Below are 25,282 nucleotides of genomic sequence, written 5' to 3'. Positions count from 1 at the left end.
TTTTTAACTGCTAACAGGGAATTCTCGACTAGCTTTGATACAAAAAGATGCGGGTACGACTCGCTACTTGGTTTAAGACCACTATTAATAATGAAACATTTCTCGAATCTTGAATAAAAGTCACTAGTATCTTCGTCGGGTTTCTGTTTACATGCTGAGATGGCATCCCAGTCTTCCTTTCTAGTTGTCAGTAATCTTGGCAGAACCTGTACTATCAAACCTGGTAACGCTTTAGTTTTCTCCCCAAGGCCTACCCCTGGGACACGCTTGTTCTCTTCGTCTTCTATTTCTGCCCATACAATCTTTTTGTCTCCCACCTCCCACTCCTTTTCCTTGAGTTTCTCGTATATGCCCGTAGGCAGCAGTACCTTTAACATTTTCATGATATCTTCATATGTGTAATCCCCCATCAGTAACATGTCTTTAAGCTCTCTGTGGAAACCTGCAGGGTCTTTATCATGGCAGGGTACTAGTTTCTTCATTTCTAACAGTTCTAACTTAGTCAGTGGCGTGTGTACATACACGCGTTTCAAGACATTATCCTCACCCATAACTGGGTGTACTTCTCGTAAGGGGTTCTGACTTTCAATGCCACTCAGGCATTCCATATGATACATTTTTCTTTCTGGGGGTGGAGCGGGAACATATTCAGAGCTTACAAAAGTGTCATATCTATGTCGTTGTTCTAGAATTATTTGTATTAACTTGGTACTTAGACCTCTCCATCTATCCATGAGTAGTGCTTCTAGAGTTTCGTGTAAGGGACCTGGATCGGAATGTTTATTTCTGTATTTCTTGAGGAGGTGCTGCATCATGTATACACCTGCTAGTTTCTGTTCGTCTGGGGAGAGATTCAGAAATGTCTGCGCTAATGTATCATCATTATGCATATCCGGATTTTCAGCCCATAATATGGCTGACCGGGCTAATTCCTGTTCATCCATTGAATTTAGTATGTGGTACCCCACTCGGTCTCGGAGTCTTTTATCAGTCTCCTGGAACTGGTGTTCAGAAGAATTCGGGTTGGTTAAGGCAGAGAGAGAAACTCTCTTGCTTTCCGGACGGATACCTTTCCTAAGGTAAGTTCCCTTACCTACATACGCTATAGTATCTGTAGTCTTTTCTGATTCTTCGAGTTCTTCCTCCTCCTCGGAGGAGGCCCTTTCTTTCTCTTTTTCGTGCATTTTTATCACTGCTTTTCTTATTTTCTTGTACATACTGGCTATGCAAGCCCCCTTATCATGTTTTCCTTCAGATATATTTTGGCCCCACCTGTTGAGTCCATCTAATTCATCCTGATCTGTCTCAGGCCTGTCTCGTTCTCTTATTAGGCAATTTATGAAAAAACGTAGTATCTGTGCTTGAATGTCAACTTTCTGATGCTCCATGGCATCCTTAACACTGTCAGGGTCTTTACCAGTCTGAATGAACTGATATATTCTATCTAGGCGCTCCTTCATCCCTACAAATAACAGCAGGAAATCAGTAGCAGATCTTAACCGTAGTGAGGCCATCATCATTCTGTCGTTTTTGCCGGGTACTGGATCATATCTGCAAACTGAAAGTTTTTCTTTGAGTATGTCAAGACGGGGTGACTTGAACGTGAGAGGACTCTGCATATCCCTAAGGTTTACTCTGTGTGTTAATGGTGGGGTGTGAAGACCCCCAGTCGCACCTCCTGAGGCGGAAGCTTGGGCATTATCTCTCTGTGGAGTCTGTATCTGAACTTGAATTTGTCTTTTGGTAGCGTCAGGTAGACGTGGTTTCGGTAGATCTATTTTAGCTGCGGGAAGTGGTGGAGGTGGAGGAATCTGTTGTGGTACTGGCGGAATATGATCTTGGGGCGGGTTACCACCCCCATCCCTGTCGTTAGGCAGGGCGCGGACAGGCAGATTGGTGTAAGCGGGTGCTACATCCTCTAGATAGGAATTCAGGAATATGTCTTTAGTGGTCCTGTGATTTACTTTAGTTGGCACCAATGGTGACGGCAGATTTTTCGGTATTTCTGAAATGGCCTCATGCGAACCCTCGGCCGCGAGATACATACCGTTTACGAGGTTATTTCGTGCACGGTCTACTTGCTCTGTTTTTACTCGGATCCCTTCAGTAACTAATTCGTTTTCTTGGGCTTTATCTGATTCTTTAAGTCTGTCTTCTCTACGTAGTGCTTTTTCAGCACGCTTATGTGATTCCTTACGCCAAAACTCTATGGCGTCTTTCTGAGATTGTCTGGCTTTCTTTTTCCATAGTGCTTCCTCTACTTTCATGATGCACTCAGCATCCCATGTTCCAGTAACTGGCCATCTGTGTCTCTCGTCTAGATGTTTTGTATAATCGGCCCATAAATCTAGATACAATATGGCATCTAAGCCATGCTTGTGGTACATGAAGTTTCCTGGAGTGTCCCTAGGGGGGATAGGAATTTCTTCCTCCAGTATCCCTTTCCTAGTTCCTATCTGCTTTAACTTGTTGAAAAACGGCATCTTGTTTCTACTTAGTACTGAAAGCTCGATCTTACCTACTTAATACTGAATACAGCTATTTATACAAGAACATACAATAATGCACATTAAAAACAGTCACACTCATACCACGACATTAATCACATGAAAAACATTTAAAACATATATCACTACCCCTTTATACTGATGTACTGCTAAACAGCACAGATACACTGTCTAAAAACAGTGCAGAAACTTGAAATAACGGATGTACTGCTAAACAGCACAGATACACTGTCTAAAAACAGTGCAGACCGGACTTGTGTACCCAAACCCGTCTTGATACGACCCAGCAATGGTACTCACCGGGAAGCACGGAAATCGGAAGGCCTCGGAAAACTCGACTGGACTGAACTGGACTGGACTCGACTCGACACGTGGATACTTCGGAAAACTTCGGAAAACTTCGGGAAACTGGTGGGCCTCTTGATACCTCGGACCTTGCTTCTTTCGGCTAGGCTCTGGTCGGGATCCTCCGCACTCCTCACCGCCTCGTCTGGGTACTGATCGCAGTCTTCGTCACCTCCGTGGGCCAGAGGGAGATGCAGGAAATCCTGCCAGTACGCGTAGTTTCCTTCTAACTGATGGCAGGGGACAGAGCTTGCAACGCACCAACCAGCGCGTGAGGTGGGGGAGGGGTCCCTATTCGGGCGCCAAAATGTCGTAAATATTTAATTTACTATCATAATTTCTATGCAGGTAAGTACTTAATCAATAATAACTCAATCGGAAAGAAAGAACCAGAGTCCGTGGTGTTAGAGTTCTTAGGGGTTTTATTCCTTAAAAAGGAATGGTCATGACCTGGCTATCATGTTCCCGCAACCACACAGGGTTCAGGAAGGGATAGAGAGCATATGCCGCGCGCATTTTACTTGACAATACATAGCTTATATACTTATTTTACATCATCGAAAGCAATAGAGTAGGCGTAACAGCTGAGAGAAGACAAGATAACAGCATCCACGTGTTAGCAATACGTAATTAGGAGGCGTGAACTGGGCGTGAACTAGAAGCGTCACAGGCAGGTGTCACAAGTGGGTGGCACTAAACAGAAATGTTGCAATGTTAGCAGAAATCGGAGACTTGGATGCGCGCGCAGCTACATGACGTGTGATTGACGTGAAACTGGAAGGGGGCAGGAGACTTGACATTTACACTGACGGAAAGAGACAGAAGTCTGGCATGTCAGATCAACTTGTACTTCTATCATATCTGATATCTGATGTTTGGGAACCATACTATCGAGAGGGAAAGGTCTCTGGGGCAGAAGCTATTCTATACTGACTGTGAGTGCGTGTGTAAGCGCCTGAGTGTCTGCATGAGAAGCGTGGGGGCATGGGCCTTCCATGGGAGCATGGTAACAGAGGCTATGAATTACTTGCACGGAGACAGGCCGGCCCTTTCGCCCTGCAGCTAAGAGGGATGTTTACTGAAACTAGTAGGCAGGAATGTATTTTCGAGGAGCGGAACAGATAACTCGAAGGTTGTAGTCAGTCTTGGCAGGCAGCAGGCTGAGCTGAGCACGGTGGGCCGCGCTGGAAGTAAGTCAGAGGTCACGGGTACAGAGGCAGCCTGGGCTGAGGGTTTCAGAGTCAGAAGCCAGAAAAATGGCTCGATGGCAGAAATTCAGGGCCTACTTTGCCAGAGCTGAAAAACGTGTAAAGTACACTACAAAAAGACGTTGGCATAGCATACTTAGGAACGGACTATTCAACCCATTCAGGGTGGGTCTGAAAGAGGACATGTTAACGTTGGACGCAAATGTATTTGCGTCTTCGTAGCTGGCACAGGAGGGAAGTTACATGCACTTTAAGCTGGTACATGGAGTCGGTGGGGTACACGCTAGGGAACACAATCTTGACCATAAAATTTATATTTCCTCAGGCCACTTCAAAGAACAAGTGGGTATAAGTACTGGACCCCAGACACCACCAACGCAATATACACTTCTGGACCGGAGGACATTCTGCCAGGAAGAAGGTCTGCTGTGCTATTGAAAGGACTGTCACTCTTCCGGACTCTGTTAGACTTCGCTGGAATACTGATTTGCTGTGCCTGCCCTGCTACCTGCTACCAGCTGCCTGCTGCCCACTTTGCCTGGTAGTGAGTAGGACTTGACCAGCATCTCTACATCCCCAGAACCAAAGTGACTCCAAGGGCTTGCTGGCTTGCCTCCTGTTCTGAAGTCTCAGGGGCATCAAAGATTTCCAACAACCCTGCTACAGCCTCTGGACTCTGCCAACTGTGAGTCCTGCCCTCCCAAGTGATGCTAATCCAGTCCTAAGGCCTTGGAAGCAGGTGTTTTGTCTTTTTGTGGGCAAAATCCATGCATCGCCATCATTCCAGTAGTTGGAACTGACAAATCTCCCCTTAATGCTGATGCATCGCCACCGAAGACAAAGACATTGCATCGCTGGCTGTTTGGCTCGACAATGATGAATTGTCTTCATTGCAAAGGGTTTGCCGACATCACATCTCCGACTACACATATCGGAACTGACATGCATCGCCTACATCCAGCTGGATCAACGCCTCCTCTGCTCCTGGCATCAGGCCTTCGCAACAAAACATCCTCCATCCAAAGGTACTTTTCAGCAGGACAAGGTTGGTCCTTGTATGTGACCTGCGTTCCATCATGGTTGGCCTGAATGTTGATATACCTCGGTCAAGTGCAACCAGATGTCCACAGTTGGCGCTTTATGCTTTTAAGGACTATATTTCAATTTAATCTTTAGAAATTCATAAGTCCGGGTCAACTTATTGGATGTTTGCCATATTGGTCTTGTTTTGTTCATTAAATTAAGCTCTATTTTCCAACCAGGTGTGGATTATTCTTGGGTGTTGTTTTTATTGTTTGACTGTTTTAAATGTTGCACAAATACTTTACACATTGCCTCTTAAGTTAAGCCTGACTGCTCTGTACCAAGCTATCAGGGGGTGAGCACTGGCTATTTTAGGATGTGTATCTGACTTACTCTTACTAGGATTGCGGTCTCTACTTGGACAGGGTGCATACCTCTTCCAACTAGAGACCCAATTTCTAACAAGCAGGTAATCAGTTAATGTTTGGTGTCTTGGGAATTGTAAAGAAAATCTTAACTAACGGTGAAGTCAGATTTTAAATTACAATTTTGAAAATGTAACTTTTAGAAAGTTGGCATTTTCCTGCCATTTAGGGCCTGTAGCCTGTACTTGGGTCCTGCAGGGGTGGAGGGGCCACACCAGGCACTTTTTGTACCTAAAGAGTGTCTATCAGGCTAAACAAAGGTCAGCCTGACTCTTTTTATTTTCAGGTCAGGCAGCCAGGCGCTAGCCAGAAGCTAAATGCGCAGGCTCCTGGCTGCCCGACCTGATCTTTACTGGGCTAAGGATGTCACAGCTCCTGTGGGCGTTACCTCCTTAGCTCTGCTTAGTTCCTAAGACCTTTCCCCTCATAACGAGGGGAGCGTCAGTGCAACCTGGTATCTGAGGGCTTCATTTTTAAGCCTTTGAAGAGCACAGGGCTGAGTGTTTTCCCCTGACACCTCATCACAGAGAGCGGGCAGGGGCAACAGTCTCTCTGACCCTGTCATACTCTGTTACGAGATAGACACTTCTGATGACCTTAGGTGGAGGGGAGGAAAAAGTCTTAACCCTCCTGGAATCTTTGAGGCTTCCCTACCTGAGAGCTGCAGCAGGTAAGTGTTGTTTTTTTATAGACTGTTTGGTGCATGCGTGTACGTATGAATGTATGTATATTTGTGAGTGAGTGTTGTGAATGAGTATGTGTGCGCCTGCCTGTCAATGCATGGGTGTGAGTGGGCATGAGTGTGTGTGAACACAAGCCGCCCCGATCAGTTAAACTTACCTGCCACTACTGCTACTGCCTGAGTCACATGACTGGGTGTATCTGACAGTTGAGCTTTTGTATTCCTCATAGACAGATACACACAATAGGGAGCTTGGAGGAGTCATCACTGGCAGGATAGGAGGGAGGAGCCAGACACGGCCCCACTAACACTGTGGCCTCCAAGCCAATTTGTCTATGGTCCCATGCCCCAGATCGATTTGTTTTAACTAAGTTGCGTGTGGCTATTTTAAACTTATTAGATGCCTTTCCCGTATAAGCAAAGCACTTTATTCTATTTTGTAGTTTTTATGACGGGCTACGGAGATGCCATCTGAAACCACTTTTTTTGCAGATAATGTGCGCTGATGGACCCACTACTATGGTTTAATAGTACCTCATTCATATGGGGTGCAGTTTGTGTTAGGAAAGTATCATTTTATAGCATCATAATATGGATTATACGCACTTTATTACATTTTTGAACTTTTTATGATAAGTCATAGGAATGTTACTTGGAACTTCCCCTTTCAGGAAATATGAGGCAAGGTTATGGTATTCTTCCAGTTTGTTGTGTACTCAATTGAGTGTTTTCATGTCTTTGCAATGTTTTATATTTTTAGACTGTGGCTGCATCAGGGAAAGTATTATATTTCGTGCTCATGACATTGTGGAGCATGGATTTTTTTACAGACACTTTTTTTAAGGAATGTTTATTTGTTTTGATTTTACATTTTAAGTATGGCTGTTTTTAAACTATTGATGTTGTATCTTTTGCTCTTTTATGGTCAATTTGTTTGAACCAACTAAAGACTTTGAACTGAACTGATATCATGTGACACACTGTCAAACACTGCAGACATATCAAGAAGGATTACAACGTCATTATTACCACTATCAAGAGTGATTGTTATGGGCTCAGAAACATTAAGAACAGCTGACTATGGAGTGCTGTGGTGGGACTGAAGAAGCTTGAACCTCTCCAAAGAGTCTACTAATTATGAGTCAAATAGCTTTTCCAACATTTTAGCTGGAGCAGGAAGCAGGGAAACTGGTCTTAAATTGGTCTGACTAGGTGTCTGCTGTTGGTTTCTTTAACTGGAGCATAACAATTGGCAACTTCCATCTGTTAGGTACTAACGCCAATTTTAACGACAGGTGTAAAATGGAATTTAAAATGGGATCTATTTCAATGGCTTTCTTGAGAATTGGTAGGGGGCAGGGATCAGTGTGCAAGCCTGCCTTACAAAACTGGAAAGCAGATTTTGATTGCTGCAACATGATCAGTTTGAACTCAGCAAATGCAAACTTATAGCTCAAGGGGATAACAACTTAAGGCCCTATTGTGTTGTTGGTCGTTGGGGAGCTTGCCACACGGTGCAGGAGTTAACAAAAACTCCCATTTCTCCATAGGAGCTTGTGCTACGGCCGGTTTACGGCCACAACACAAGCTTCCACGGAGAAATGGGAGTATGCAACAGCACCATTTGCGGTCACATTGTAATAGTGGTGACAGGACCGCCGGCCGGAGGTCGGTTGGTCCCAAGATTGCAAGGGTGTCTCCCGACATCACAATGAAGCCCTAAGAGTTGCAGCAGCTCACCAGGACTTGACTTTTTTTTGGAAACCGTGCTTGAATAACTTCAGTCTTTTTTTTCCGAAAAATTCTACAGGCTGTTGCATAGCTCTTGGGGGGGCTAAATTTTGGTGAACAGGCTTTGGGATGAAGAAAGCCCTATGCAATCTGAAAAATCTTCAGTGAAGCACTTTTACCAATTCTATTTTACTAGTAAAATACTGCTTTTTTGTTTCCTTGATCAGTTTATATTATCTTTTAATGGCTAGTTTAGAAGTGGCCCTATCATCCAGGAGATAATGGGATCTCCATTTCCTTTCGAGCCTTTTAGAGGCTAATCTTTCCTTGGCCAGAGAGGAAGAAAACTAAGGGGCAGATGAATCCTGGTGCTTCTGGCTGTGATAAATTCACCAGTTTTAGCATACTAAGCTAACTAGAATTTGCACTCCTACCATGCCCAGTGTTGTCATCAATTATGTCATTTGAGATTTTATCAGTTATGTCATCAATGATGTCATTGAACATATCATGAGTGATGCAATATGTGAGGTCATAAGCAGAGCATGGAGGGGGCACAATTTATAGTTAGCTGGTCATTAGAGTCACTGCATCATAATACTTGAGACTAACAAAAAATTAAGTGCAGGAAACACTAGAATAATAATGAGTTGGGTAGACCTTATAAACGTAACATGTAGGGGACCATGTTAAAATGGGTGAGGGAGGAACAACTTCCTGATGGTGAACAAGGCCCAGGTGGAATTCTGTTTGGTGTGGGCAGAACATGCAGTCTCATTAATGTCTGAATGACAGAGGATACCTAGCACACTGTGAGTACTGAAGTCTAAAAGCCTGCTGGAACAAGCTCAGAACGGTGTGTGTTTGGACACACCCAACGCCAATCCTCAGAGTAGCACGTAAGGGTGAAGGAGGTACTCAACTATCATTTCCCTAGACTTGGAACACAGCAGCACATCTCTGGTCAATCCAACTTTCAGATAGGGTCGGCTACCAGAGCATATGAACACCAAAATGCTGCTTTGTACCTGAGAAACGCATGTTGTCTCCACCTCCCCCAGCTACAGGTAGCTGAGGACCATTGGCAGTAAGTTTTGGATTTATGCATGGTGACTAGTCTTTAAAGGCCACACCATATGCAGTGGGATCTGGGGCCTATTATAGCCCCATTGCACTCTGAAACGACGAAGGCTGAGCACTGCCATTTCTTAAGGTATCAGTATTGGGTGAATGACGTGCCCAAAGACTATACAGTTCACCCAAGAGCCTGCTGCACATGCCAAAATAGGGCTTTGGGAGGGGCGGCCGACCAGCGGGAGGCCTGTCCCTCCCAGGGGATTTGGCCCTGGCGGGGGAGTGGCAGCCAGCACCTCAGTTGGGCTGGTTGGGCTTTGTGGGCTCCTTTTGGGCTGGTTGGGCTGGTCTTGGGCTATCTGGGCAGCCAGCACCTCAGTTGGGCTGGTTGGGCTTTGTGGGCTCCTTTTGGGCTGGTTGGGCTGGCCTTGGGCTATCTTTGGGCTAGTGGCATATTTAGCCAGACATTTTGGGAAACTACCCACCATTTTGGTGGTAGTGACCCAGAAGCTGGCTGTAGGTGTCCTGGGGGTTTATCTGTTTGGTTTCTCTGTTTGCGTTTTGTGGCCTGTGACTTGGCTTGGTGTTTTGCCTTTGTTAGTTGGCTGTGGTGGTGTACTGAGGGCTTCCCTGTCGGGGGTGGAAGTTTGACTTACTGGGAGCCTTCTGTCCTGCGTGGGCCTCGTGGCGTTGACTGGCTGGCCTGGGCGCTGTTTCCGTCGCGTTCCTCTTAGTCCCTGTATTCTGGGTGCACTGCTTTTCGTTGCACGACATCTGAGACTGCGGTCACTCTGGCGATGTCGGCGTATGAAGATCCGAAGGTGCTGGAGGCCCTCCGCCTCTTAGAAGAGGCAGGCCGCACGGACCTGCTGCGGCCCGGTGTGAAGGCAAGGCCGCCGCGGCGGCTGTGCTGGCGGTGGAGCCGCTGCATGTTCAGCGGCGTATGGGGTGGGGCCACGGAGAATGGGAGAGTGCTCAGCACGGCCACATGTTTGCTGAGGCGGAGCGCAGGGCCGGAGGCGGGGGGAGGTGGTGCACGTCCCCGCGGCCACAGATTATGTTCGTGGAAGGGGCTGAGGGGGCTCCAAACACAGTCACAGCAGCTGGAGTGGTGGGGTGGGAGGGGAGGGGGGTGGTCGGCAGGGGGGGGGGGGCAACGGGGGATGCCCATGTACGAGAGAGTGAACAGGTGGGGGAGGCTCCTGGACAGGATGGAATTAGGGGGGTGTCCCTCCTCCTAATTGATAGCTTGGACGCAGAGGGGGAGGGGGAGGATGGAAGGGTGCGACGAGGGTGAGTGCTGGGGGTGCCGCTAAGGGTATTGGGAGTGCGACGGGGGTAACCAGGCCGATGTCCCCTGGGGGGGCGGATGACAGCAATTGCAGTTCTGGGAGCGGGGGGTCCGGGTGTGAGGAATTGATGGGTGAGGGGGCGGGCCGACATGGACTGGCGGACCTTGTGGTGCGGGCCGGCTTCCACAGTGGGCTCAGGCACATCGAGGGTGGGGGGGTTGGGGTGGACGGGGCCCGAGAAGGGGGGATCGGGTAGGGCACGGGGGGATCAGAGGGGTGGGGAGTCAGTGCGGCAGGAATTGGAATCGTTGGTTTGGAGTGAGGTGGAGGAAGAGGGGAGCAGTTGGGGGGAAAGGGGGGTGGGGTTGGCGGGGACCTGGTTGGGAGTGGGGGAGGTGGTGGGACACCCCGGCACATTGAGGGGGTATTCAGCGGTATAGGGGAGGGAACAGGGGGGACGTGGGGGAAGCAGGGGTTCTACAGGGCCATGGAGTCGTATTAACTCTGGCATGCTGGACTCCACCTATTTCTCCCCACAGGAACGGCTGGTGAGGTGCTCAGGAGAGCAGCATGCGGCTCCAAACCGCCGAGAGGATGGGCCGGCTCTTCTTTATGCGGGCAATCGCGCTCCCACGAGGGACCGGGCGATAGAGCCCTACGAGAGGCGGGCGGTAGGTCTCCGCCAGCCCTACCCGGAAGGGTCGAAATGGCTGCCAGGGGGCGGAGCAGAGGTCCGCCAGTTCTGATCGGGACCCCGTGATGGAACCGGAAGAGAGGAGAAGGGAGAGTGTGGACTTGGGTAAATTGTTGCGTAACTGCAGGGAGAAGGCAGGGCTTAGTTGGTTTGAGCCCATGGAGGGCGGCCGTTGGCGTGAGGTGGATATGAAGGGCTTCAGCTGGATTATGAAGAGGACAGCACGGAGGACGGAGAGATTCGGGAGGGGCGGGGGATGGGGCGGGATGGGACGAGGAGACAGAGTAATGTTGTTCCTAGTGTGTTGCAGGCCCCGAGGAGTAGCAGATTGGAGAGAGTAGCGGCCCCCCTGCTCAACTGGTTAAGCGGCGGGATCTTATTCCGATGCTGACCTTGACACCAGGTAAAGAAGGTGTCGGAGCAGGGAGCGGGTTGGGTGGGGCCTGCCGGGGTACGTGGTCCCTGGGCACTGATGCCAAGGGAGGGGAGGAAGGAGTGCGACTTAATAAAGGGACGTACGTGAAGGACATGGGGGTGGGCCCGGACGCGGAGAGCGTCGGTGCGGCGGGGGCCATTAAGTCAGATAGGGGTTCAAAGGGGGGTGACGGTGGGAAGGAGAGCCATGACTTACTGGTGCGTAAGCTCCCATATATGGGCATCATGAAGCCCCTGGGGGCGCACCTGTCTTTGGTCACCAAGGAGAAGATTTGGAAAGGGGATTATGCAGATATTTTGAAGCTCCTACATCGTGAGCTGACGGCGAAGGAAGGATTGAAAGAGGAGGAGCAGGAATTGGTGAAGAGGCCGGAGGTGCCTTTGACCATAGAAAACTGGTCTGCGGGGTTTTTGATATTCTCCAGTGAGTACTGTGAGAAATGCCCAGAGCGGACGGTCGGCTTTTCAAATACATGGATGTGATCCAAATCGTGCAGGTCACATATGGGGGATATGCATGGATGCACTATGACGAGGAGTTTTGGGGGATTTTTGGCGGGGGACCCGGCCGCGAAGTGGGGTGAGATTGCTGCAGACCTGTACCACCAGACGATGGGGGAGCGAATTTTGGTAGGACCATTTACACGGCCAGCGGCTTGCCGCTGGTGCCTTGTTCCTTTCAGGCTCGCCCCACCCGTGGGGGGGTGGGACAATAGGGGGCTGTCACAAATGCCGCAATCGGAGCATGTTGGGACTACAACAAGGGCGCTTGTGGCAGAAAGTATTGTTGCTTTCGGCATGAGTGCTCCAAGTGTGGGAAGCGCCACCCGGTGGTACACTGCTGGGGGGTTGGACGGGTCCGCAGTGACAGCAGCCTGCGACAGCAGGGACACAGACGGGGGGCAGGGGAGGAAAAGGGGGGTCAAGGGCGCTGGGAAAAGGCTCTTGTGCCGGTTAGGCTGGAGCGGCTGGAGACCCTCCTAGCTTCTTATCGACAGACTGAAGCCGCAAGTGTTTTGCGCCAGGGGTTCCAGGAGGGTTTCTGTTTGGGGTATGAGGGTCCTCGGGTTGCTCGGTGGGCAGAGAACTTGCGTGGTGCCGAAGGAGCTGGGGCAATTTCGCCTGATTCAACATCTGTAGTGGCTAGAAGGGTGGTCGGTAAATGATTACATATCTATGGAGCTGACCTCGGTGTCATACTTGTCCAAGGATGTGGCGCGGCGGCTGGTGGCATCGGTGGGTGTGGGAGCCCTCATGACAAAAGGAGACATTAAGTCGGCATTCAGGCTGCTGCCGGTGCATTCGGAAGATCACCAGTTGTTGGGGAATCCAGTTCGACGGCGACATATTTGTGGATAAGGAGCTGCCCATGGGGTGTTCGATCTCGTGCGCTTTGTTTGAGCGCTTCAGTACATTTTTGCAGTGGGCTTTTTCCTGCCACACTGGTAAGGTGATGGTGATGCACTACCTGGATGACTTCTTCTTGGTGGGACGGCCTGGTTCGGCGGACTGCCAGCAGCAGCTGGACGGTTTTACGGAACTCATGGGTCACCCGGCTGTGCCCTTGGCGCCAGAGAAGACGCAAGGTCCCAGTACAGTTCTGTCATTTCTGGGCATAGAGCTTTACGCCGTGGCCATGGAAGCATGCCTGCCGGAGGACAAGAAAGTGCTTATGGTGGGATTGGTGGATGTCAGGGGCGGTGGTGTGCGGAGGAATGGCCACCACATTGGCAAGGCGGGGGATGGAGCAATGCTTTCTTGGAGCTCTTCCCGCTCGTGGTGGCAGTGACAGTGTGGGCGGTAGGAGTTGGCGAACAAGCAGGTGATTTTTAAGGTAGACAAAATGGCGGTAATACAGGTTGTTAACAGACCGTCTGCCAGAGACCCGCAGGTGCTCAAGTTGATGAGGGTGTTTATTATGAGGTGTTTGGAGCATGATATTTTGTTTTAAGCTCGGCATGTTCCCGGAGTGGACAATGACATTGTGGATGCTTTGTCTCGTTCACAGTGGCAGAGGTTCCATAGGCTAGCCACGGAGGCAGACGAACACAAGGCGCTGGTGCCGCTCGGGCTGTGGAACGTGGGAGAAACCGGGTCGTACAGCTGGTAAGAGCGTCGGTGGTGGTTTCTACCTGGATAACGTACAAACAGGCATGGTGGGAATTTCGGGACGGTGGGGCGGTGCCGCAGGACGATTGCTGGGGGTGGTGCGAGCAGGTGGTTCAGTTCATGCTGCGAATGATGGACAAAGGGATGTAAACGGTGACGATTGCTGGTAAATTGCCAGCTGTTGCCTTCATGGGGAAGTTGTGGTGGGGATATGTACCATATGCGGGGGAACTGGGTGCGTGTTTGTTGGAAGGTTGGGCGTGGGAGAAGGGATCCAGAGTGTGTCGCCGTCGGCCCCTCACTGTGTGTCTACTTGGCACTTTGATTCAGCTTTTGCCGTCTATATGCCACAATCGGGAGGAGACTGTGCTGTTTTCCACGCTCATGTTGTGGATGTATTTTTGGGCGTTTCGAGTTTCAGAGCTTGTGGGAGCAGGGGGGGCCTGGGATCCTTTGGGGGGACGTGGAACTGATGACAAGGGAAGTGGCGGTGAGATTGCGACGTTCTAAGACCGACCAACCGGGAGCGGGGACGTGGGTCGTGCTGGGTCCGGTGGAGTCAAGTGCAGTGTGCCCGGCCGTTTGGGGTAGGTTGTTGGCGTCTGCATGGCAGGCGGGGTCAGGCAAAGTTTTCTGTTGGGGTGACCATAACAGGGTGACGGCGTCTCAGTTGTTAGGCGTCTTGCGGCACACCCTACGTGCCATGGGTGAGGACCCGAGGGTTTTTGGGACACACTTGTTCGGCATTGGGGCAACGACGGATGCAGCACAACAGGGTTGGGGGGGGGGGAGGAACTCATACCCTTAGGGCATTGGAAGTCATGTTGCTATACAACGTATATTAGGCAGCGGGGAGTGGGGTTGGAGGACCGCGCTTGATGGCGTTTTTTCCGGTGGCTCACATATGTGTCTTTGCAGGTGCAGTCAAGAAACAGAACAGAGTGGCTGATCAGGATAGTTAATAATAGAACATGAAACTGCACAGCCGATGCATGCTGTGTAGCCAAGGGTTTAAATATTACCCAACAACTTTGGTATGTTTTGAAAAAACTTTTGTATTATTTCATGAAAAACATGACATCAAATAGACACTCCATCACATCAGTTAGTACAAAAACGTGGAAGAATATATACAAGTGTATACAACAATATAACAATAAAGGCAACATACATTTAAGGAAAAAAGAGAAAACCTATAATCAAATTATTATGATGACACCAGCTATTGTCTGCAATATGAATTCAATAGCACATTGATTGCAATTTGAACACTTTCTTAACAATTCATAGAAGAAATGAACCAGTCCTTTGGTAACAAAACCTGTGAACAGGGCGGAAATGAGATGGAATAGCCTGCCTGTCACACAACACCTGTGAGTAATGAATTGTAAGAAATTACAGATAGGGCCCACGAGAGTGGTATGAGTTTGTCCCTATCTGCACCCTTTGTTCTTGACACAGGCTGGGGGTCAGTTCCAGTGGTTCTGTCCACTTCTCTCCACGCAGCCATTGTGTTGGCTGAGAAGGTAATTTTACTTACTTATGGGTAGCTAGTCAGAGAACTATCTTGCCAAAAATATATACTATTTATACAGATGCTTACACCTTCCCTAAATTCCCTTTCAGGTTCACCTTTACCCAGTCCTCGTCCTGAGGAGAACCTAGACTAAATAAGATTCGAAACGCGTTGACCCCCAGCCTGTGTCAAGAACAAAGGGTGCAGATAGGGACAAACTCATACCACTCTCGTGGGCCCTATCTGTAATTTCTTACAATTCATTACTCACAGGTGTTGTGTGACAGGCAGGCTATTCCATCTCAGTTCCGCCCTGTTCACAGGTTTTGTTACCAAAGGACTGGTTCATTTCTTCTATGAATTGTTAAGAAAGTGTTCAAATTGCAATCAATGTGCTATTGAATTCATATTGCAGACAATAGCTGGTGTCATCATAATAATTTGATTATAGGTTTTCTCTTTTTTCCTTAAATGTATGTTGCCTTTATTGTTATATTGTTGTATACACTTGTATATATTCTTCCACGTTTTTGTACTAACTGATGTGATGGAGTGTCTATTTGATGTCATGTTTTTCATGAAATAATACAAAAGTTTTTTCAAAACATACCAAAGTTGTTGGGTAATATTTAAACCCTTGGCTACACGGCATGCATCGGCTGTGCAGTTTCATGTTCTATTATTAACTATCCTGATCAGCCACTCTGTTCTCTTTCTTGACTATTGAGGTCCAGGCTGGTCAGTAGTAGGACCCCACACCTCTATTTGTGTACTGTTTACAGGTGCAGTGGCGGGGCCAGAGGAGGCTGTCCTGTCCATCCTCTTTGTGGGTCATTCCTTCGCGAAACGGGCGGAACGTGCAGAATGGGAAAAGGAACGGAGTTTGAATCTCGGATTGGACCCAGGGTTATTTGTTTGTCACTGGCAAGGAAAAGGGGGTATGCGGTGGCATGAGCTGTTGCCAGCGTTGAGTAAGGTGGTCAGGGGGGGAGTGTGTCCGGATGTGCTGATTATACACCTAGGGGAGAATGATTTAGTACATTGCAAGGTTCTGTCTTTAGTCAAGCAAATGAAGAGGGATTTGTTGGAGGTGCGGCGCCAGTGGTCAGGCTGCCATGCTATATGGTCAGAATTGGTACTGGGACGGACATGGAGAGGAGCGGAACGGCCTGCGCCAGAGATAGGGCGCGCAGGAAGGTTAACAGGGAGATGAAGTGTTTTTGCAAGAAGGAAGGTCTGGGTAGGATGGAACATTCAGAATTACGCTATGGGGCAGTGTACTTTTTTCGGGAAGACAGAGTGCATCTATCTCGGTATGGGATGGAGTTGTACTTTGTGCAATTGAAGGAGGCACTAGATAGGGCCATAGGAGTATGCCGATACCCTAAGAGACAGGTTGCCTAAGGGGGGGTTGTAAGCCATTAGGACGACTTTCAAGTGGCGTTTTTTCCTAAAAGTGCAAGGGGGAGTTATGAGGTCTGGGTTTACAGTTGGGTAGATATAAGAAGTTATATAGTTAGGTAGGTAGGAAAGTTGGAAATTGCAAGTTGGTGTTTATAATTGTTGCAGGGGGGATCCAATTTTAGGGGTGGGGGAGCGGGGTATGTTAGGAAGTATATATTTAGTGAGGCTTAGTTTTGTTCGGCACAGGCCAAGGGTATGTATTTGTAAGGTGCACCTGTTTCAAATAAAGCGGCCTTTTGCACACCAACAAGCTGGTCTGTGGTATGTCTGCCCCTCCCCACCCCAGTATGGGCCCAAAGCTGTTCACAACAGGTCCTGGGGCATGTACACTTGCACACAGTGACTAGGGACTACAGCCTATGCCCAGATCCCGCTGTGCATGGCTAAATGCCACTAATATCTAGTTGTTCCTTTGGCCAAGAGCCATAGTATGTCAATAAAAGACTAAAAATAACCATTATTAAAACAAAAGAATGGTTCCGTTTTGGAAGCAGAAACAAAATGTTAAAATTCGATAGATATATATATACAAAGTGCTGCGGGCATCATTTAGTAGCTAGGACTCAATTGGGTAACTCATGAGTCCCACAATCAATGTAATTACTTAAACACTTGAGAGAATTAATTTCAGTTCAGGATAAGCGATGAAATAGTCTGACATGGGTTTCCTTCAAAATGTGCATTTATCCAAATTCTCTGTAATTTTTAAATTGACATTTATATTCAGAATGCAAATGATGCAATGCTCGAGTGAGTGTGCAATCATATACAACATACTTTTAAGGCACTATGACACCAAGGTTCAATCAACAATCATAAATTAGGAGAGATAGCCTAGCATTGCATGTATATCCTAATCACAATAGATATATCAAAACAAGGGGAAGATGTTCACGTTTTGACCCAGGATAATTTGGTTAGACTCCCTGTCCGTGAAAACAATAAAATTCAAGAGTAGTGGTGGAGTACGCAAGTATTACTCCGCCGAATGACCTGCTCATGACTTCACAGATTATTGATGTCATCAGAGGTGACAGCGCTTATCACATCACCATTGACCTCATCCAGGAAATGACTGAAATTGCAATTGGGCACAGGGGCAAAGAGCAGTTTCTGGCTAAATGCCAGACCCTTTGCCCAATTTCTAGTGGGCATAACAAAGAACGAGCCCCTTGGGTCATAGGATAAGGGGTGCTGATTGTTTTATTCATGATCATCTCTCTGGTGTTTTAGCGTTAACAGGGATGCATGACCTGATTTTACATATCTATGGTTCAAATGGTGGTGCGTCCAAACTAAGCTGCAACTTTACAACTTTATTGCAATCCTGCCCACTGAGTCATAAAAAGTAGCTAAATCTTGCTGTAAAGGGAAAAAAAAACATTGTACTCACCATTGTTCTTACTATAACAATTTTCAAGTTATTCAACAACTGTATTGCTTTTTTATGGATACTGGAATAAAAGATTTATAAACAATGTTTTTTTCCCACGATGATTACATAAACCGTCATCTTCTGATGTTCCAGTCCAAGAAAGGTTTACAGCATTCTTAAGAAACCTCGTGTAGTAATTTCCTGAATGAACGTCCTTTTAGTATTTGGAAATTGACAACTGCTCCTAATTCAAATCTGTTGTAATCTTCCTTCTTGTTACACATTCAGGTGGTGCATTCTTTTTCCCCCTTTTCACCCTCCCCCTGTTGGTCCCACCAGAGCTTGCCTTGGAATGTTGGCATCCCTCAGGCAGTTTTGCAGAGTGGGTGACAGAATAAAGACTGTTCTTACCTTTTTCCTGCCTCAAGCGTCATCTTTACCACACTGGCGACGAAACCGGCGCAAGGGGCCATGGTGTCACCTCCCCTTTCAGTACTCTGTCCATTTGTTTCGGGTTCAAGGTGAATCTGATGTACTATGTGAAGAAGATTACCTTCTGATGTTGATGAGGTGACAGATGAATAGTCCTTGGTGACCAGCACTTCGGTGACACTCGTGCTGTTTCCTGCAGATGGTGAGGGTCCTGGTGGAGAACGCTGGTTCTACCTTCAGCTACTCAAGGGTCCTGGCAAGTGTGAGTACGGCTGTGGATCCGTGGTTTCTCAACACAGATCGTGCCATCTGATGCTAGATCCCTGCCTGTTCCGGACCCTGTATTTTACGCTGTGTGATTGACCCTTACCGAGGTTCCTGTGAGGCAAATGCCTTGTCAGCGGCTGCCCTGCTACTAGTGAATTATTCCTCTTGTTCGCGTGTGCAAGTTTGAGAAGTGATATTCTGTCATCGGATACTCCTTTGCCACGTACCAAGTCCTTGTTGTTCGTGAGTGCCAGGTTGCCCCTCCTTGCCGGTTCTGATAGCCTTGAATCCTGTCAGCAGTTGCGTGGCTCCTGTCATCCTACAGTTACGGGGTAGGTGTCTGTGGGGATGGCAGTTTCCTTTTATGGTTCTCCTCACAGGAGGTTCAACGTAGCCCGCCCATGCTCGTTTCCCCACTGTTGTGCCTGTGGGGAAGGTAAGGTTGTTTCTAGTTTCCTCAGAAGGGTTTCCGGCGCACTGGCGATGCCCCGGTTGTACATCCTGACTGACGTGGATATTTACGCCCCAGCCGCATGTTCCGGTATTTCCGCGTTATGTGAGATACAAGTCTGCGCGGCAGCCTGTGTGTTCTCCCTTTTGCCGCCCTCTCGAGTCTACTACCTCCAGAAGTAATCCATTGCTCTGAGGCTCAACCGGCGCTCCATCTCCTCAGGGCCGCCTCTTCAGGGAGTTCCTTCGGTTTGACAGAGAAGCTGTCTTCATATCTCTTGTGTCAATTTACACTCAAAGGACCCAAGTAAGACTTTTTGTTCTCCTTTCTCGTCGTCCTGAAGCAACATATACTTTTCATTGTTGGAACATTTTAGGGGCCACGAAAAGTGAGCTGCAAGGAGATTCTTTATACCATTATTTTTTAGTGTGTGTCTCAACGGTGATACGCACACCTTACTAACATTTTATGGACGTATTTACTTATTCAAGCAACTCTGTCCACTTTTGAGCAACTGTTCTTGCCAGTGAGTCACTACATTCCTCACGGTGATTCACACACCATTTATATCTTCATCTATATGCGGTATTGCCTGAGTATAAACCCATTCTATATAGGACATGTAAACATTCTACTTTAAGTCAATCAACTTGTAGTATCCTTACAGAGACTCCTACATCCCTTCTGTCTCCTGTGTTTTCCTCTTAGTTTTTCATGATACCATGCTCTGATTGTATTTTTGTTTATTGTTGGGGCGTTTTGACCTTTTGGTACATCATGGTTCATACCCTCAGTGATACAGTACAACCTGTGATGTCCTATTCAGATAGTATTTACATGTACACTTAGTACTTCATATATATTCAGTTTGTACTGTTGGTACGTCAATAGAGTACTTTATGGTGTTCATATTAAGTGCGCCCCCCCTCAGTTAAGTGTACTTATACTCCTTCCACCCCTTACCTGCTGGATGTATTAAATGTGGTAGTACCTCTAGCCATTGGGTGCCACTGTACCTCCAAGTAAACTTATATAGTTAGCACGTACATTGTACTTTTCTCTCTGTCCTTGATTTTAGTGAATTTTTCCCCACCTTCCGCCATGGCTGCTTCGTCCATGAGTCCACCTCCCTCCTTTTTAAATGAAATTGGGGATCCTGAAATCCATTGGAAGAATTGGATTAACCTGTTCGATTCCTACCTTATTTCAATTTGGGGGGGAAAGTTCTCTGCTGTTTGAAAATAACTTGTCCTGTTGCACAACCTTGGGGTCCAAGGTAGAAAGATATACAATACCCTACCTGATCCCGAGCTAGAAGATGATGAGGTTGATTTGGAAGTTTTCAAAATCACTCTAATGAATTTGGAAAGTCACTTTGGTGACAAAGTAAACGTCGTCCTAGAAAGGCACAAGTTCTTTAATCGATTGCAGGGTAAACAAGAGTCGGTTAGCAATTACATTGCGGCTCTCAGAGGTCTAACTCACTTTTGTGAGTTTGGGGAACTGAACGACTCCCTCATCAGGGATCAGTTAGTAAGGTGTACCCACAATCCCCGCTTTAGAGAGAAACTCTTATCCAAAAACCCGTCCTTGAGAGAAGCTATCAGTATGGCACAGTCTATTGAACATACAGCTAAGTGCATTTTAGAAATGAACCCACCCAAAGAACCGGTCTGTAGTGTAGTTAATGCCAAAGGGTATCAGGATGACAACAATGACAGTGAGATTTTGAAAGTCAAAGCAAGAGAAGTCAAGACAGAAAAACCTATGAGTGTTACCGAAGGGTTCAAGTGTTTTAGGTGCGGCAGCAGTAATTACATGGCGAACAATGTTCATTGCACGGCCCGCAATGCAACATGTATGAAATGTAACAGAAAGGAACACTTTGCAAGAGTGTGCAGAGAGGGGAAGAACAACCAGGTAAAACTTGTTAGCAACGGAGAGGAACATTCTCCTCGGTACGTATGTCAAGTGAAAAATGTGGATGTGAAGACTTTTGAGAGTGATACTATGCAACATCTGTATCCAGAATGTACCATTTTCTTGAACAAAAAACCTTTGGTCGTTTATGCAGATTCTTGTTCTTCATTTACGATGATTAATCGACATGAGATGGATGATCTGTTTAATATTTCCAGTCTTAATGTGGTAAAACCTGATGTATCGCCTACTTATTATGCTGGGGAACCCATACACCTGGTGGGCATGGTAGAGATGGATATAGAATTCAGAGGGAGGTCCACCAGTGGTTTGGTTTATATTGTAAATGAGGGGTCAAACCTATTAGGCTGGCACCATTTAAAAGAGCTAGGAATGATGCTTGACCGAAATAAGGAAGATCAAGTTTGTCTGAGTACTGATAATTAGATTTTGCATCTGCCTTTACACTTTTTGCTGGGTGGGTTTGCAATGCTGTGGAATGTATAGGATATGTTTTCTAGTGTAATTTCAGGTCATTTTGTTGGGAAGATTTTTGAGATGGAAATTCTACTTTGGCGACCTATGAACTTTTGCTATCCTGTTTAAACTTGTGTTGCTCTAGACCTCACTGTATTTTGCCAGTGGTGGATGCCCTATTCTCCTCCCCTCCCTATTCCTCTATCATTGGTTGTAGGTTCTCCAGGTTGTATGCTGGTTCCACAACGTCTCTTTCCTAACATCACCTGTTCTTTCCTTGCATTAGTGAAGGGAGATGTGTTGTAATCTTCCTTCCTGTTACACATTCAGGTGGTACATTCTTTTTCCCCCTTTTCCCCCTCCCCCTGTTGGTATGTCCCACCAGAGCTTGCCTTGGAATGTTGGCATCCCTCAGGCAGTCTTGGAGAGTGGGTGACAGAATAAAGACTGTTCTTACCTTTTTCCTGCCTAAAGCGTCATCTTTACAACAAAATCATTAGTCTTTTGTCAGATGTCTGACACCAGCATGTCAATTTGGAATCATTTAAGCTGTCACTTACAATCAATCTAGTTTTCAATTGCTCAGCGCTTGTGTAAAGGTGTTCATTACCAACTGTGGCCTATCCTTTGGCTATATATAGGTGTAAATAAATAGAGCGTGTGACCCTCTCATATAGTTGTTTACTTATCCACATTTGCAAAATTGAATGTGGGGTGGGATATCAATTAAATACTGTACAAGGAAAATGTATGTTAATGTATTCATGAATGATTTTTGTAAGATGTGTTCTCAAGATCTTGCACCTTCCTTTCAGTGCTGATGGGCGTTTTGAAGGCTCACTGATGACAAAAGCTGTAATAAAGCACAACGGGACAGTCATATGGACACCACCAGCAAGTTATAAAAGCTCATGTACGATGGATGTGACCTTTTTCCCATTTGATCGGCAGAACTGCTCTATGAAATTCGGGTCCTGGACCTATGATGGGAGCATGGTGGACCTCATTCTAATAGACCAAAATGTAGACCGGAAAGACTTTTTTGACAACGGTGAATGGGAAATCATCAATGCTTCTGGGATGAAAGGGAAGAGAAATGATGGAATTTATTCCTATCCATTTATCACCTATTCCTTTGTCTTGAGGCGCCTTCCATTATTTTACACCCTTTTTCTGATAGTCCCTTGCCTTGGATTGTCATTTTTGACCGTGCTTGTATTTTACTTGCCTTCTGACGAAGGGGAAAAGCTTTCATTGTCCACCTCAGTCCTGGTGTCCCTCACAGTGTTTCTTCTGGTCATAGAAGAAATTATCCCTTCCTCTTCCAAGGTGATCCCGCTGATAGGGGAATATCTGCTATTCATCATGATCTTCGTCACCCTCTCCATCATTGTCACAGTTTTTGTAATCAATGTTCACCACCGATCATCAGCAACATATCATCCGATGGCTCCCTGGGTGAAAGCACTATTCCTGCAAAAACTGCCCAAACTGTTGTGCATGAAAGGACACATGGATCGCTATTGTTTCTCCGACACTGAAGAAAATATTCCAGCAATAAAAGCACAGTCATCAGGAAAACAAAAACTTGTTAAAATGAGAGATGGAGAAAAAGTCTTAATTTCCTTTTTGGAAAAAGCTGCAAATTCAATAAGGTACATCTCAGGGCACGTGAAAAAGGAGCACTTTATCAGACAGGTAAGTGACAGCAGACTTACCATTCGTATTTTTCAGTGGTCACAGTATACTTCGGTATTGTTTCCTGAATGTTTTATGGTTACTATTGAATCTGTATTGTATTTCTTTATGAGCTTCAGACGCCGTTACTTATTCATCACTTTCACTCCTTCATGTGGGCATGTTTTCAGAATTTCAGCATGAATATGAAGTGAAACGACTTGTGATTTTTTTTTAGTCCAACATATATACACCTTATATTAATTGACATAGCTTTCGGGTCTCTGAAGAACAATTATTAATTTAATTAGCTAAGAGTAGTAGGGGCCAGTGACATCTTAAGGATTTGTGGGGGCCAGGGCAAGATATATATTTTGAGGCTCCTAGTTTGGAACAACTTTGGCCCTTATTAGGATGTCGATTAGGATTCCGCCCAACATCCTCAGTTTGAATTCTGACGGCCGTATTATGATTACAGCAGTTAGAATTCAAACTAGCTGGTCATTCCTGCTGGATTCCAGTCGGAACTGCCACTTAATTCCTTAAGGATGGTGTTTCCACCATCAGGATTACGTGTTCGATTTCCGACAGGATTTTCATGTCTGGCTTTCCGACATGAAAAGTCTGTCGGAAAGCAGCGATTTTGGGGGCACCTGACAGGACCCGTCATGTGGTGCAGGTATTAACAAAAACTCCCATTTCTCTACGGGAACTTGTGCTGCAGCCGGTTTCTGACAGAAGCACAGACTCCCATATAGAAATGGGAGCTTGCATCCACACCATATGCGGTCTCATCATAATTTTGGTATTGGGACTGCCGACTGGAGGTCGGTCGGGTCAGAAACCGCGGCAATGTCGGTCAGAGGCAACTTCAGCTGACATCGTAATGATGCCCTTTATACTTATTAACTCCTTTGGCTCTTTCAAGCTTTCATTATGTCAAACAATATTGAATTATATGTTAAACATTTAGAAACAGATACACACAGAAACAGTTGAATGTTGAAGCTGCCTGATGCCTGCCAGCCATAAAGTAGCAAAATAAATTCTGAGAAAGCTCTGAGAAAGTCATTCCTTTTTGAGTTGGATTCTAGGTATTTATACTTGCAACAAAAACATTTTATGTGTAATTCAGAGTCTAACCATCTTGTTACTCCCATTGTAGGTAAACGTGCTAAAGGTGACTTGGTAGATGTTTAGTGAACAAATGCATTGTTTTAAAATAAGACATTTGCACATGGCACTAGAAAGTGTAGCTTCAGTTGGCGAACATGTCACACATATAACTATCTACAGTACTCCCTTTTCGCTAAAATAGTGAATATCAAAGCACTGGTCTGAGGATTTTCACCATTCCATTGTTTAAAGTCTAATAACCTTCAACTAATTTCTCCTATCATTGCTTGTTACTCCTCTCCTCTTTATATGTGTGCACTTCTACAGCTAGTCACATGTAGCCTTGTTTGGTAAGAAAAATGGAATGGGACAGGTTAAAAAAGACGGACAGAGTATTAAAGAGAAATGTACAGTGAGAGATGTGAAGTAAATGAAGTAGGGGTAGAGATAGTAATTATGTAGAAATATCGGTGTCGGTAGTTAGAGAAGTAAAGTTAATAGAGAAGGGTGCAGTACCCTGAAGAAAGTAGAAAGAGGAAGATGTATGTAGAGAAATCGGTAAAGCTTTAGCATGTGGTAGAGAGAGAGAGAGAGATAGGGAGAAGGAAATGTAGAGCGAGGTAGAGGAGTATAGTACTCCAAGGGGTGAGGTAGAAAAAGGTAATGTAGAAAAAGAGGTGCATTAGAGAGAACTGAAGGCAGCTTGAGGTAGACAGAGACATTTGAGATGTCATCAGTGATGTCTTGAGTGATGTTGTAGTGTAGTTCCTATTTTCCCAATAGGCCATGCGCATTGGAATAACATAAACAGTAGTATGGACGTAGAAGTGCGGATCTTCCAGGTCTCCACTGACTATGCTAAACTTAATTGGGTTTGTTACCAACTAGCTCAGAGGTCACTGGAAACTTTCTTGACTGAATAGGAAGTGATCAGCTTCCCTGGTACAGACAAGAAGGGTTTCAGTTTTCCAACAACCGCATAAACATGACAACTTTGCTCCTTAGAATAAGAGTCAATCTCTAGAGTCGTGTGAAACAATAGACAGTTATTTTACTCAGTCA

General features: G+C 46.4%; 1 protein-coding gene across 1 annotated transcript in view; it reads left to right on the top strand.

The window, feature by feature from the left end:
- The window catches only part of CHRNB3 (cholinergic receptor nicotinic beta 3 subunit), a 448,118-nt gene that overhangs the window by 286,727 nt on the left and 136,109 nt on the right, over positions 1–25,282 (top strand). Inside the window, exons 5-6 of the mRNA XM_086963701.1 lie at positions 22,243–22,952; positions 23,031–23,125. Of these exons, the coding sequence (XP_086819827.1) occupies positions 22,243–22,952; positions 23,031–23,125 (805 nt within the window). The remainder of the gene's footprint in view (positions 1–22,242; positions 22,953–23,030; positions 23,126–25,282) is intronic.

Source organism: Lissotriton vulgaris, chromosome 3_1, assembly GCF_964263255.1.
Source record: "Lissotriton vulgaris chromosome 3_1, aLisVul1.2, whole genome shotgun sequence".
NCBI lineage: Eukaryota > Metazoa > Chordata > Amphibia > Caudata > Salamandridae > Lissotriton > Lissotriton vulgaris.
This window is presented reverse-complemented; position numbering and strand designations above follow the sequence as displayed.